The sequence below is a fragment of the Polypterus senegalus genome, chromosome 13, assembly GCF_016835505.1.
Source record: "Polypterus senegalus isolate Bchr_013 chromosome 13, ASM1683550v1, whole genome shotgun sequence".
Classification (NCBI taxonomy): domain Eukaryota; kingdom Metazoa; phylum Chordata; class Cladistia; order Polypteriformes; family Polypteridae; genus Polypterus; species Polypterus senegalus.
Window position 1 is genome coordinate 34,116,292 of NC_053166.1, and position 15,969 is coordinate 34,132,260.

Here is a 15,969-nt window from a genome sequence, read left to right on the forward strand (position 1 = left end):
CAAATGACCAACCCTCATTCTTAAGCACATAGGGAATACACACCATATTTATTTACACACCTAAAAGTGTGGGCATCACTTTGATGAAGCGGTAGTGTTTCTGCCACACAGTAAGAAAACCCAGGTTGGCGTCCCAGGCACTCCATACGTGGATTTTGCATTCTCTCCCCATGTCTACATAGTTTTCCAGTGGTTTCCTCCCACTTTTCAAAGACATGCACGTTAGGTGAACTGGTGACGCTACTGTTAGTTGGCCCTGGTGTGTGGGTGGGTGTGTTCACCCTGCGATGGACTGTTATCCTGGGTTTGTTCCAGCCTGGTAGCCCATGCTAGCTGGGATAGGTGACCCTGGCCTGGATTAAGTTGGTTAGAAATGACCTGACAGTTTTATTCAACACAAGTTCCATGAATGGTGTCAAGCTAAGCACTGTTAAATTATAAACCTTGGTCACTTCTGATCAGTGAGTTGACAATTGTTGAACAGACAATTCTAACCACAGTTTTGACCATCAGCTACCACTCTATACTAATACTCAAACATTTGCTGTATTCAATAATATATTTCATGACTTAAAAAGAAAATGCAAACTAAAAGGACATGTCAGGGGACACATAAGGCTGGCTTTTAAATGTGGCTTTTATTTAAGCTCCCAACACACCACATTGTCTGCTGATATTGTATAACAGTTATAATAGTTTTTTTTTTCACTGAAGTGGGAAAAGAGTCCCTTGAGAGTGACCATTTTAACAGAGACACGTGGCCCAATAGTACATTCTGCTGCTTCACATTTCAAAGAGTTTCGTTATGAATCCTGGCACAGACATCAGCTATGTGAATGAAGTTCTCGTCTGGGTGTTTCCTCTTTAAATTATACACATTAGATTGTCTAGCATGAGCATGCACTGCGTGCACCAGGGATGTGAACAAAGCTAATGTCCTGAACCGATTTTTAAATAGATTTTCCCTCTCATTGCCACCTTCTTCCAATGACCAGTCTTCCTACACCATCCCTACTATATCAACTACTCCTACGACATCAACTAGAATGGTCAGTGACAAACCCACCTCTTACCATCAGTGTGGAGACAACTGAAGAAGCTACACACAGGAAAAGCCACTGGACCAGACGGAGTCTGTCCTTGAGTTCTTAAGGCCTGTGCTCACAAACTCTGGGGTGTCCTCTGTCACCTGTTCAGTCTATCCCTAAGGCTTCAGAAAGTGCCACTGATGTGGAAAACGTCCTGCATGGTCCTGTTCCAAAGATGGAAGACACCTCTTCACTTAATAAATAAAGACCAATGACACTCAAGTCTCACATTATGAAGACCTTTGAGAGACTGGTCCTGGACTATATGAGTCCTCTTGTGGTTGACCACCTGGACCCACTGTGGTTTCCCTACCGAGCAAAGACTGGAGTGGAGGATGCAATTATCTCTCTGCTCCACAAGGCTTATTCTCAACTGGACAAAACTGGCAGCACTGGGAGGATTATGTTTTATGATTTCTCCAGCTCCTTCAGTACCATCCAGCAATCCCTAATGAAAGGTAAACTCAGAGATATGCAGGTGGACAAGCCTGGGGCGTCCTGGATAATGGACTGTCAGTGTGGCAGACCGCAGTTTGTGATGCTCAAGGACTGTGTAAGCAACACTGGAGCAGCACAAGGAACAGCCCTGTCTCCTTTACACTTTACTCTGTACACCTCTGACTATAAATACAACAGCAGGTCATGTTACTCGCAGAAATGCTCAGATGATTCTACACTTATGGGGTGTATTGATAAAGGGGGATGAAACAAAGCATATGGGGTCAGGTGGAGAACTTAATTTCTTGGTGCAAAAGAATTTTCTGCGTCTTAGCATCAGCAAAACCAAGAAACTGGTTATTGACTTTCACCACACCAAAGAGCCTCGTTGTCTGGTCTCTATACAGTGAGTGGATATGGAAGTGGGTAGAGGGGGTCTACATCAAGGACAGGTTGGACTAGTCTCACAACACCGAGGAACTGTAGAAGAAAGGGCAGAGCAGGCTCTTTTTCCTTAGGGGACTGTGATCCTGTGGGTAGTGACATCCTTCACATCTTCTATAACTCTGTGATGGCCAGTGTGATTTTGTACGCTGTGGTGTACTGAGCTGGTAACAACACTTCCAGAGAGGCCCACCAAATCAAGAAGCTGATTAAGGGGCAAGCTTAATTATGGGATGGACTCTGGACCCCTGGAGATTGTAGCAAAGGAGAGAATTAAAACAAAACTGAGTGCCCTTATGAACAATGCTGCACATCCTCTGAGAACTTTCAGTCAATGAATTATTCAGCAGAAGTGTGTCAAGCTATTTCAAAATGTAGACTTTAAGTGATGTAAGAATAAAATATGAAATGATGGATTAGCAAGATAGCATCTGATTGAGAGCTTGGTTGCAATGAACGCCTGCTCACAGGGGGTCATATCATTCACTCCAGATCTCCACACCTCTTCTAGTAAATAAGTGCTTTCTTGCTTCAGTCCTAAATTCACTTCCCCATAATTTCCACTGATGTCCTTGACTACGGGGTTCATCTTTAAGGTGAAAGAATTCTGCTCAATCTACTTTATCAATGGCTTTGAGGATTTTAAATACCTGGATTAGGTCCCCACACAGTCTTGAGACTAAACAGGTCACAATATGACAGATCCTTGCTCTCCTCTGCACAGTTTCAAGCGCTGCAATGTTTTTCTTGTAGTGTGGTCACCAGAGGAGGTCTCACGAGTGCATTACAATATAACCTAATATTGTGTTTGCCTTTCTAATCACTTCTAGACATTGCTTAGACAATGAAAACTTTCTATCAACATAAACCCCTTAATCTTTTTTTCAGACATTGCTTCCTGTATGACAGTGTCTCCCATCTTGTATTCATAACTGATGTTCATTTTGCCCACTTGCTGCACTTTGCCCTTTTCTACATTAAACTGCATTTTCCAGGTGTCCCCCCAGGTCCATGTCTTTTTGAATTATTTGGCTGCCTCCTCACTGTCTGCTATTGCTTCAATTTTGGTGTCATCATAAGTTTACTAACTATACCTGAATCAGTGTCATTAATATAAATTACAAAAAGTAATGGTCTAAAGCCAGACCCCTGAAGAACTCCAATGATGACTTCACTCCATGTGGCATGTCTCCTCTTACCTGTAATTCTTTGTCTCCTGCCAGTTAACCAACTTGAGATCCAGTTTTCTAGGTTCCCTCTGATGCTTACAGCTTCTAGTTTCAAAATTAATCTTCATTGTGGTCTCCAGCAAAAGCTTTTTGAAAGTCTAAGTAAATTATGTCATTTGCTTTGTTTTTGTCAACTACTGCAGTTGCCTGTTGAAAAAAAATCTAAAAGAGTGGTGTGACGGGATCTTCTCATAAACTCATGCTGACTGCTATTTAGAATATTTTCTACCTTATTTATTATTATAATTTCCATAATTCTTTATGGAACAGAAGTAAGACGTATAAGTAAGTCTGTGAGTACCAGGATTCATTTTGTCTGCCTTCTTGAAGATTGGAGTCGCATTTTCAACTTTCCAGTCCTCAGGTATTTCTCCTTTCTCAAGTGACAGTTCAAATATGTCGGATAAGGGTTTATAAATGACATATTTCATTTCTTTTAATAGAATTGGTAAAATCCGGATCAGTCCATGGGTTTCATTAGTCTTCAATGTATCAAGGGCTTGAAACGCTCTGGTAAGTCACGCCACAAGCACATCTGAATCTTCTATTTTAAAATCGTCGTCCCACGCAGGGGATTTACTGGTGTGAAGAATAAACTGAATAAAATGCAACTGGGAGTTTCTGGAACGTTTTCATTTTCTTTCCTTTTTTTTGGTGAATGGGGGTATTGAATACTTTTGTCCAAGTTTTATTACTTTTGACCAGTCTTTGATTTTAATTATAAGGCAGTATGATGATTCTTGCCATGAAAGATGCTATATAAAATGAACATTGATTTGCATTTGATGACATTTACTAAATTGTACATATATTGGTTCTCCTCAAATTGTATTTTGTTAGGCCTTTGCATGGCACTCTCAAAGAAGGCTGCTATTTAAATACATTTTTTTCTGTTGCATTTTCCCCAATATTACAGCGTTTGTAAATAAGCTAAGAACTACCTCACGTTTGGTTCTGTTTAAATGGCCTTGCGTTGGAGCTCCAACTCTATGGTTGCTACAAAAAATCCAGATTTATTTACCACTTTGTCTAGTAAGACAGCAGTCACAGACAATGTAAGGTAATAATCCATCTTTGATTCTCATTTAAGAGTTATAAATTCATAGTGATCAGAAGAGGGGGGTGTTATTTAAAAGAACAATAGGTTGACTAATATGGTAACAGTGTTTTGTTCTTCTGCTCAATAGCTCCAGGGGATGAGGTTACAATCCTGTACCCAGTCACTGTCTGTGTGGACACTACACATTCCCTCTGGTTCTTTGTGGGATTGCCTCCAGGCCTTTAATGACCTCTTAGGCACAGCCATCAGCAGTGAGTCTGTCTGTGGAGAGGTACTTACCTTGACTCTTCCTATGAAGTCAGTAGACGGATTGGGAGAGCATGGGGGGTCAGGAGTTCAATGGAAAGAGGTGTGTGGCGCTCCTGATATCTCTACAAAAGGATGAAGGTCCAAGTGTTTGGAGTCCTGGTGCTTCCTGTCTTGCTATATGGGCGCGAGACATGGACGCTATCCAGAGACCTGAGTTGAAGACTGGACTCCTTCAGTCCTGTGTCTCTTCGCTGGTTTGACTTTGTTTTGAATGATCATTTGCTCACTGAGTCCTGAATGAGGCACATTGCCTGCATTGTGAGGGAGTGTCAGTTATGGCACTATGGCCATGTGGCGTGATTCCCTGAGGGTGATCCAGCTCGCAGGAATCTCATTCTTGAGGGCCCGAGTGGCTGGACCAGGCAAAGGGACACCCACATTACCCCTGGCTGCGGCAGACAGTGGGTCATTTCTGGAGGGTGGGACAGGACTACTTGTCTGCCCGTGGGGTTGCCAACCAGGATCCCAAGCTGTTTCATTGTGTGTTGGTTGCGGTAAAGAGCTGTAGCAGTGCATGCTGACCAACCTCAGCAGACCTGTCCTGACCTTCCACAGGTCAAAGACATACATTCACTAAGCAAATTTTTAGGGCCGCTGATACTGATACAGGGTTGGGCCTCTTTTTTGCTCTCTAAACAGCCTCAGTTCTTCATGGCAAGGATTCAACAAGATACTGGAAACATTCCTTTAGGATTCCTGCTTCATGCTGACATGACTGCAGTTTCTGCAGATTTGTCAGTTGTACATTCATGCTGTGAATCTCCTGTTCTACCACATCCTACAGGTGTTCTACTGGATTCAGATCTAGTGACTGGGATGGCTATCGTCATGTTCATGAAACCAGTTTGAGATGACTTTTGCTTTGTAACATGGTGCATTATGATGTTGGTAACAATACTCAGACAGGCTGTGGCATTCAAGTGATGATTGATTTAAGTTGATGGGCTCAAAGTGTATCAAGAAAACATTCCTCACACCACTACACCACCACCAGCCTGGACTGTCACTCAAGGCAGTTTGTGTGCATGGATTCCTGCTGTTGGCATTAAGTTATGACTTTACCATCTGTGTGCCTAAACAGAAATTGAGATTCACCAAACTAGGCTGCATTTTTCCAGTCTTCATCTGTCCAGTTTGGATAAACCTGTGTCCACTGCAGCTCTGCTTTCTGTTGTTGGCTGATGAGAGTAGAATCCAATGTGGTTTTCTGCTGCTGTAGCTCATCCTCCTCAAGGTTCGACATGTTATACATTGTGAGATGCTTATCTGCGCACCACAGAGTGGTTACTTGTGGTTCCATAGCCTTTCTATCAGCTTGAACCAGCCCGGCCATTCTCTCTTGATCTCTCTCATCAATAAGGCATTCCGTCCGCAAGACTGTCGCTGACTGGATGTTTTTGGCTTACTGCACTGTTCTGAGTAACGTCTAGAGACTGTTGTGTGTGAAAATCCCAGGAGATCAGCAGCTATAGAAAGACTCAAAACAAGGTGTGTGCCATGGCCGAAATCACTTAGATCTCTCATTTTCCCCATTCTGGTGTTTGATGTAAACAGTAACTGAAACTCCTGACCTGTACCTGCATAATTGTATGCATTGTGCTACTGCCACAGGATTGGCTGATTAGATAATCACATAGATATGCAGGTTTACAGGTGTTTCTAATGAGTTGCTCAGTGAATGCAGGTGTTCTATTAATTGAATATTATTGACAATACTTGGTCAATTGACACCACCTCCATAGCCCAGAAGATGCAGCAGAGTCTCCACTTTCTTTGGTGTCTGAGAAAGACAAGCCTGGCACAACCCCATTCTCACCACATTCTACAGAGGTACCATTCAGAGCATTCTGCCAGTCTGCATCACTGTCTGGCTTGGGGACTGCATTGTCTCTGACTGCAAAAATAGAGCACACATCAGAAAAAGATCACTGGGAACTCTCTGCCTCTCATTAAAGATATCTTTATGAAGCACTGCATCTGTAAACCCTGCAGCTAGGGGGGCTGTTCCCACCTCTCCCATGGTATGTTTGTATCAATCCCAACTGACAGGAGGTTCTGCAGCATCTGAGCCAGTTCTGCTAGGTTACGCAAAAGCTTCTGCTCCTTGGGTGTCTGGACTCTGAACTCTCTGCTGTACATTTGTTACTTTTGCTGCTAATGTTTTTTATTATTATTAGATGTTATCATTTATTGATTTATTAGTATCTATACAAGTTGTCTATTATTAATTATTTACATTATGGTATAGAATAGTATTTATTTTGGTCTTCTCCTGTGTTTATGTATATATTGACCCACAGTCCTGGCATACTTTAATCACTGCAATACAGTATATGGATGGTATGACAATAGAGAGAAAAGTCAAGCAAAATGACACCTTTTATTGGTTTATTAGTTAACTAAAAAGATTACAATATGCAAGCTTTCGAGGCAACTCAGGCCCCTTCTTCAGGCAAGATGTACGGTATGACAATAAAGCCACTTAATTTGACTTGCTTGATCCTTCTAATTTGGCCCAGCATGGATGTATGCAGACTGGTGCCTGATCCAGGGTGCATTCCTGCCTTGCGCTCCAGGTTGCTGGAATTGGTACTTAAGCCCCAACCCACAAGACTAAATTGGACAAAGTGGATGAATAATTACATTTTTGTTAAGTAACCCATAAATTAATTGTATTGTTCCTTAGCGTGATAGGATTCACGGACGATGCATGATAATTACAAATTCCAATTAGGATTTTGACAGCATTCCTAGTGAAAGATAAAATATTGTGAAATAAAAACTGATCTCATTTACATTTTCTCTTGATATTCCCCAGCAATATACTGACCCCTTGCCTTATTCTAACTGAAAGGCCTTTGATACTTCGCGCAAGTGAAAGGTGCCGTATTAAACTATTACTGATCGATCCTTGTTTTCTCCCAGTAGAGCAGCGTTCACAAATGAGCTAGCAGGAGTTGTTCTCATTCTTTTTTCCTGTCCGTTCTTGGCACAACGCGTGCTATGATTCAGCTTCGCCGCGTCTCAAAGTGTCGCGCCCCCTGCCGGAGACGAGAAGTCCAGCTCCCTGTCTGTCTACCCGACTCCCTCAAACTGCCGGCTCTCATTCGCTAGAAGATGGCGGACTGTGCCTCTCTTCTTGATGATGAGCTCTCCTTCTTTTACAAATTCTTGACAGAAAATGACGGGAGTGAGGTAAGGAAAAGGGGTCCCGATGTGCATATCTAGGGTGCAGGTTGCATGGGGGGCCGGGTGCCGGAGATATGTGTCACGTTTACTGGAGCGTAAAGAGATAACCTGCGGAAGCCGGTATCCCGGAGCCTCAGCCGGCTTCTTGACGTAGCGCTTGCTTCACGTGGGGGATAAACGAGAAATGTCATTTAAGCTTCAGTTGCAGCGCTGTCACATCTATTGGGCAGCTTTGTGCATCATGTGTGCAGATTAATATAATAATGTAAAAAATAACTTCATTGAATGTATAAATGTTTTTACTTAATTTTTTCTTTACGTAGGCGTTACAAAAAGCCGAAAGGCAACACGCTCCCCGCTTCGGACACGTGGGTGCCACTGCCTGCAGGAGGATTGTAGAGGTCTCCAGTTATTTATTTAAACTATCTAGATTTTTAAAATATTGGTTTATAAAAATATACATATATTCATGAACGAAAAAACTATTGACTTGCGGGTATTTTGTCACCGGCTATAAACTAGTAATGAACTTGTGCACATTCCTAGTCGTTAAGACCTTTGCGCCATAATAGCGCCTAATTGTCTATTCTTGCAGATTACAGGATATATTATTTTTGAAGATATGCAGTAAGATTAGATAAAAATGACGAGTAAGATCTAACTTTAATTTGATACGTGGCGGCTGGTTTTGGGGGGTGGTGGAGGGGCGGGGGGTCTTATCAGTTCCTTTATTACTTTAACGGTCCAGACTTGACATTGCTGCCCGAGTTGGTTCTTTTCGCTTTGAACAGTTCTGTTCCTTCCTGTCGTGTTCTTTTAATACTGGCGACCAGTTACGTAAGCCAGTTTAACGCTGATGCACTTTGCGCACCGCAGGCACATTATTTCCCGTTTGGACTAAAAGGAAGGCGATTGACCCCCTTTGCTGAAAAGAAAAAAAAAAATCAAAGCGACCTTCGTGCATTTATGGAAGACGCCTGGCGTTTCAATGCGTCTTTTCTGGTGCGTTTAATTAAATCATTTAGCATTGCGAGACTAAAATGAACAGTTCGCCGTTATTAATTTCTGGACAGTTTATGACGATCATTTTAAACAGTCAAGTTTATCTGTATTTTAAACGCCAACTATTTTTGTTTGGACGGGATATAAAAGAAAGTGAATGTTTAATGAATTTTGGATTTGATATACTTAAAAGGCATTAGGTATCATTTTAGTCATACACTAATCGATCGATTGGTCCCAAAGCATGCATTATGGATGTCAAGCAACACCCGGTCGCTCCAGTAACCGTGATGTGCTGGCTTTCAGTCCAGGTTGGGTTATCCACATGAGTAGTGGGCAAGAATTAATTGTATGCAAATAAAGTAAAAATGAAACCGTATTCACTCTGTTACATTAACATCCATGATTTTCTAAAATTAAAGATACGTTTGAAAGACTCGGGGAAGTTAACCGAGTTAAGGAAATCATTTCCACGCTGGGTAATTCATGCCATGAATGCGAATTATCGCGCGTTATTACTGTACGTCCTGACAGGTTTCGGTACTTGGAAGCAGATCTCCATGCGAATCACGCGCGTGCCGCTCCAGTAGCGCTGGAGCGACCCTCCTAGGCATCATGGACTTTCACATGGTGCCCCTTCTAAGAACTAAGTAACATATTCACAAAAGGGGGGCAAAGGTTAACTTTACTGAACAAGCAAAAAAAAAAAAAGTCTTCCTGATCCCTCCGCCGAGGGCGTGCTCGCTGTTGGCGACTCGGAAACAGCTTGCGTAAAGCTGCACTATTGATAGTAAAACCCCGAGTCCAAGACACTGGAAACGTTTTCTTTGTATTGGCAAACCGCCAACACCGATTTTGGCTGGCATTTGTGCAGTCAAATCGACTGGCAAAGTGTGACTTTAACGTGCAAACGACAGGGTAATGAGAGAGGCTTTTACTGTCATTTTGTACTAAAATCGGACTATACTTGAGAGACTCGCGCTTGTATAACATAATGCAGTCGACTTCCTTCGTAACCAGGGCAAAACCTCGTGATTTTCCCAAGTGCTTGCCAGCTCTGCTGCAGTCATGTGCTCGGCCGTAGTACCGTATGCGTAACAGGAGTAAATGGGGCGGCTCCTCTGACGTCACTTTGACGTCAGACGCACGCCCCTCTACTCTTCCTACCAACCCTCTCCCCCGCCCGTCCGGAAAGCAGACTGATTCGGACGTGTTTCATTTTTTTTTCTTACGCGATAACTGTGTTTTCTGCGTTTACTGCCGTAATCTTTCCGAAAGTGTCATGTTTCATTAATCTTTGCTCCCTACTGAATTCCGGTTGAATATCGTTTTACGAAGCACAAAGTGCCAGAATGCCAGTTAAAATTAAAATCTGGAAAGGTTAAGCAGATGGATCACTTGTTGTTACCCAGGTTGCATATTAACACAATATGTAATCAGGAAATCAAGAGAAGGATTGCTATCGCAGAAACGGCTTTCATGCAGGTTAAACACATAAAGATAGGATCTCTTAGTTTTAATAATGATAAAGATTCAAAAGTTAGCCAACAAGGAGAGCTACAGAAATAGTGGGGAAGTTTAAATATGTGATCAGTGGTAGCCCGCTTTGGAGAATTAGATGAAGACATAGCCCATATAGCGTTGTGTGGATGAAACAATTGAAAGGAGATATCAGGAGTATTGTTTGATCAAAGAATTAAGGCAAAGGTTAAAGGTGAGGCTTTAAGACAGTGGTAAGTCCAGAAATGATGTATGGAGCTGAGGCATGGACAGTAAATCAAGAGCAGAAGTTACATGTGGCAGAAATGAGAATATTAAGATGAATTTGTGGAATTACAAAAAAGGAAGAATAAGAAATGAGAGCAGACCCCTGTGTTAGGATATAGCAGGTTGGAAAATGACTGTCTGACTGACAATCAAAGGTGGGCAGCAGAGTGATGGTAAGGAGACCAGGAACTGCGTTTGGGATCCTCCCTGCATGGAGTTCTCCCTGTGTCTGCGTAGGTTTCCTTTGTGATCGTTGGCTTCCTCCTATGGTCTACAATCATGCAGATCAGGTAGTCTGGTCCTAGTGTAGTGTGAGGGTGTTCACCCTGTTGATAGTCTGGTGCCTTGTCCTGTCTTGCACCCTGTACTTTCCTAGGATGACTTAACGCTGAGCATTGTTTGGTCAAAGTCATTGCATGTTTTTCTGTACTTGAGCAACTGTCTAATTTGCCTGTCTGGTTTATATGATGTGTTAGTGTAGAGTTGCATAGTACTGCTATGGCACACACCTCTGCCATTAACTAGACATTTAAAAACATATATTAGAATAAAATACTGGGAAAACTTGGCTAATGGCTCAACAAATTAGTTTGATGGATTTAATGGTCTCTTTGCCATGTATAAAACCGCTCACATGCTTACCTTGACTTTTCTATTCCTCCTGGATCTTGGAATAGGACCTATCATTGGATGACAGAAGTGATACCACCAGAGACAAACTGCTGTGTCAGATCGCCATGATACCCCCCAGTTTTGTTTGCACATCTGAAATCATTGACTAAGGTGAAGTGCCCATTGATGGGGCTGGATGGGTGTTTGGCATGGGTCAACACAGCTTGGAGTTTTCTGAAGCACCGTGAGCTCTCAGGGTTGATCATGAATCCAAACAATATATATTTTATACTCTATAATGTGTTTGTTGTGTACAGAATCTAAACTATACTTGTAGTGGTTCACAACAAGCATACCATCAATAATCTATATTCATGTGTTTGTGTGTATGTAAATTTGTATATAGTATTTAATACACTCAGACAGTTGTACTGTACAGTACATATTTGTATGTGTTTGTATGCATGTGTGTATGCATTATTTAATGCACCCAAACCGTTGTATATATTCATCTTGTGTTGTACGTGTGTATACATTACTTAATGCACCCACACAACTGTTCTGTATGTATTCATATGTATTTGTGTGTATATAAATGTGTATATGGTATTTAATGCATCCAGACAGTTGTACTGTATATATTCCCATATGTGATTTTCTCTTTTTTCTGCATATTTACAATGATATATGCTGTTTGGAATCGCATGTAGTGTGAAGATTTTAAAACAACCTCTCTGGCATTCAGTGACAATGTTAGTGCAAGCTGTGTGAGAAGCAGAAAGAAGTGAGACGTGGCCAGTGAAGACAGAACAAGAAACAAATTAAGAAAAGGCCGATATGTGAACAATCGGATGTCTGTGCAGAATCTGTCTGAGAAAAAGGAAAAATGTGGAAGTGATAAATGTGTGAAAAGGAGAAATGGACTGAGGTGCTTTAGTAATTTCCGGCAAAGTGTGGCTATTGACAAGATGAAACAGTGCAGAGTGACAGGGGGAGAAGAGGTGAGTTCAAGAAGGGTATATTGTGTCTGGTTACCAGTGAATATTCAAAGGGAGAAGAGAGGATGTAGGACAGTACTATAGCAAGTGGCAGTGTGCAGTAGAGAGTGTAGTGATATCTGACACTCTGTCTCAGGATTAAGGATAGTGGTCATACGATCAGGTTGCCCCAGTTACTCTTAACTTATATCACTTCTGGATACAAACTGTTGTTAATTGCAGTGGCCTGAGAAGTGCAGCCTCTTTTGAATATATCATCACTGTTTTCAGCGTATGTATGTGCACTTACAATCACTTACATGTTGTGTGTGAACAAAGACTCCAGAAATTCTTATTAATGTGCAATCCCATTTAATGTACAGTATAAGATTACTGATGTGGCCATTACAGAAAAGATGTGTGTACAGCTGGGATCTGAGTACAGTATCATGTGCCACGTGTCTGCTTTGTGTTAAACAGGCCGCTTACTGTGGTCTTTATGCAGAAGGAACTGTGCATTGCACGGCATGCATATAAGCACATTTTAAATCTGTTATAGGCAGAATGCCGAGTTCAGCAGTTATCAGATCTTGCTTGGTGGTTTGCTAAATAGCAAATGTCATATAGTCTGTTTAAAAGATCAGCTCATTGTGTAACATTTTTACCATATTCGTACATTTCAGTCCAGCACTGCTTGCTTAATGCTAATAAAGGTTTCTGTATCACAAGGGAACAGGAGACTCTGTAATTTTGAACATTTTGAAAGCCTGAGTTGCTGTCACAAAGCAAACAACATTAAATCTCAGAAATATACATAAAAGGCTGTGTTCTGTAGCCCAAAAAAGCACATTTTTAAATTTATTGGTAAACCACACAAGAGAAAGTTGTGTAATAAATAAGATGATTCTGATTGCATTGATTGTAGTAAAATAAATGTAAGCAACTGTTTAAGTGATTGCATATTTGATTCTGTATTGTAACAGTTCACAATTAGGCCTTGGCATACTGAAGGCAAGTCCTCTGTGGTAAATAAAAGGAACGATTTTTAGATAACACCTTATACTATTGTATTAATGTATTCTGTGCGAGTCAAGTGTCATACACACTTTTGCAATATGCATCTATTTGTACATGAAAGAACCTCGCCATGCACAAAGGACAGCATGACACTATCGGTGCAGTCCTACTGCAGGAACGTTTTTCAGGAAAAGGGACTTTTGAGAAATTTAAGAACTTTGGTAGTGTTCCCACGACAGGAACTCAGGCCATTTGTAGTTCCTGGTACTTCTTTTATCTCCTTCTCCGGGGTATGTACTTTTTGTACAGCCGGGAACTATTGTGGGTTTGTGCTAGGCCAAAGAATTGTGATGATTGGCTGACCACAAACACTGGCATCTTACAAGTATGTTAGTAGTTTGGAGTTTTTGGAGACTTCAGTGAAGATGGAGCGCAGCACTTCGCAACGCATTTCTCTTCATAGTCGTATTAAAATAATAATCCCCCCTGTGAAGCTGCGATGGCTTTGAAGCAGTACAGTGGAGGGATCCCATGTGAACTCCTGAATGGGATTCCTTTTACACCTCATTTTACATAAAGGGTACAGTTTCTGTTGTGCAGTTGAAATGCAAAACATGAAAGTGGCCAGGGATCTCAAGTGGTCCAGGGCCTACAACGTACAGGAACTCATTGATTCCAGCGGTGGAAAAAAAAAAAAAACCTTATAGTATTAAAAATAACAAAGAAATGGTCTTCCTCAGTATATTTTTGTTAAAATGTAGCCAGAATATCTCTGCCAGTCCTCTCCTATTGAACGCTAACGCTCCTGTCTGGCTTCGCTCTTTCCTTATCTCCAGATTAAGATCAACCAGCTGAATTGGTCTCCTGTTTTTTAGATCCTGACTCTGAACAGCTGCTCAGGTTTTTCTGAGAGTGTGTGTGTCTACGGTGGATATGTATTTATATATTTGTTAATATACATGCAGTGCACCATCTTTTTTTTTTTTAAACCTGGCTGGAATTAAGTCTCGATGGGACACCGCTTCGCAGCTCGGCACACTTGCACATAAGCCCAGGTAAACTTGGAGACAGCAGTCAGACTGAACTGTGGGTTTTTGGGATTTGTGAGGAAACTGGTGGTGCCCTCAGACAAAACAGAATATGGGCAATTGGATAAACTGGATGGAGACAGTAAACCAGTCTGTGAAGTAGCCAGCGTGCACCACACTATATGTACATATTTGTATATTCAAAATGCGCAGTGTGTGTGTGCTTTTACAGCATACAGTTCTCAGCCTGAGACGCTCAGTGGCCTTGTCATACAAGAACCATTTTAAATTGCTTTTTATATGCAGTGTGGGTTAAGACAGGTTTGTGTGGAGAAACCTGACAGTTTCCTGCAAGGAAATATAATTGTTTTTTAACTTTAGATGGTTTCAGATACAGCATTGCTGAATAATAGATGTTTGTATATTCTTTTCACTTAGCCACATGTTATTTCTGAGAAACCTGCAATCTTAAGTACTAGTTTTTTTTTCTTCCCAAGTAAGGGTACAGATAACAATATGAGAAAATGAAAAACCTAAATTTTGTGAGGCTTAACCAATAACTTTTTCTTTTTTTGGCCTTTAAACCACACAGGCCTTTCCATATAAGCCCCAGGCAGCATTCCCAGGCTTGTTTCTACCTTCTAATAAATATGGATTTCAGAATCTGTTATTGTTTCTCTAAGGCTGCCTTCATGAACACAGCAAGTCATTTTTAAAGTAGGCTTCCTGAGTTTCAGATTTATTGGATTACAAGACACAGCCCTTGGATTATGAATATAGAATGAAAGGGGACAAACCGTAGTAGCTTTTGCCCTTAAAAAGGTATGCATTGCCTGCCAGAACTACTTCCAGCCGCTTTCCATATGAGGCACTCAAACGTGCCTTTATCCAAGTATAAATGCAAAGACCGATCGGATTTGAAGTTATCTAAATGCCTTTGAGTGTCATTTTAAATTGTAACACTAAGACAAATGTTGGTTTTACAATTTCTAGTTTTTCTTTATATTTTAAAGTAACAGATGACTTGCTCTGGCACGTGGCCTGTTCACATTCATTTAATGTAGTGCCTTTTGCAGTGCATTAGACATTTAATGTGCAGTGACAAGTGAATCAGCAGTCTGTATGTGACAGGAACAAACTGCACAGTCAACAGAAATCTGTCTCATAGATTATAATGAAGTAGATGCAAGAATAAGAGAGAGAGAAAATGAAATGGTGATGTACAACAACAATTTATTTTTTTGTATAACCCAAAATCACACAAGGAGTGCCACAATGGGCTTTAACAGTTCCTGCTTTTTGACAGACCCCCAGGCTTGACTCCCAAAGAAGACAAGAAAAAAACTCCCAAAAAAATCCCTTGTAAGGAAAAAAATAGACAAATTCTTAGGAAAGGCAATTCAGAGAGAGACCCTTTTCTAGGTAGATGAAATGAGTGTCAAAATATGGGGTAAATACAACACACAAAACAGAACCCAAGTAATCCTTTTCACATAGCTAGATGACCGATCTGTCACTGCCAGCTCAGGAATACAATACAATAGTACAATAGTAATAGCACAAGCTACAAAGCAAAATGCAAGAGTGGATTATATCACATATGAGGATCCTGATTTGTTTCGAGTCCTGGAGACCTCAGCCAACAAGCTGTCTCCCCACTGCTGACCAATCCACAGCTGAGTCAGTGCTGGACCAGCCAATCTGATTAAGGAACCCATCCACCCAATGTTTTCAGTGCTCCTCCATCAGAGATGACTTTTCCTTAGGCAGGTAAACACCTTAGTAGTCGGGCTGTGGCACCAAATGCCA

The 15,969-nt window shown here is 41.3% G+C and overlaps 1 protein-coding gene across 1 annotated transcript in view; it reads left to right on the forward strand.

Annotated features, from left to right (window-relative positions):
* The first annotated feature begins 7,685 nt into the window (after positions 1-7,685).
* ppargc1b (peroxisome proliferator-activated receptor gamma, coactivator 1 beta) overlaps positions 7,686-15,969 on the forward strand; it is a 198,261-nt gene continuing 189,977 nt past the window's right edge. The window contains exon 1 of the mRNA XM_039774709.1: positions 7,686-7,763. Coding sequence (XP_039630643.1) covers positions 7,686-7,763 — 78 coding nt within the window. The remainder of the gene's footprint in view (positions 7,764-15,969) is intronic.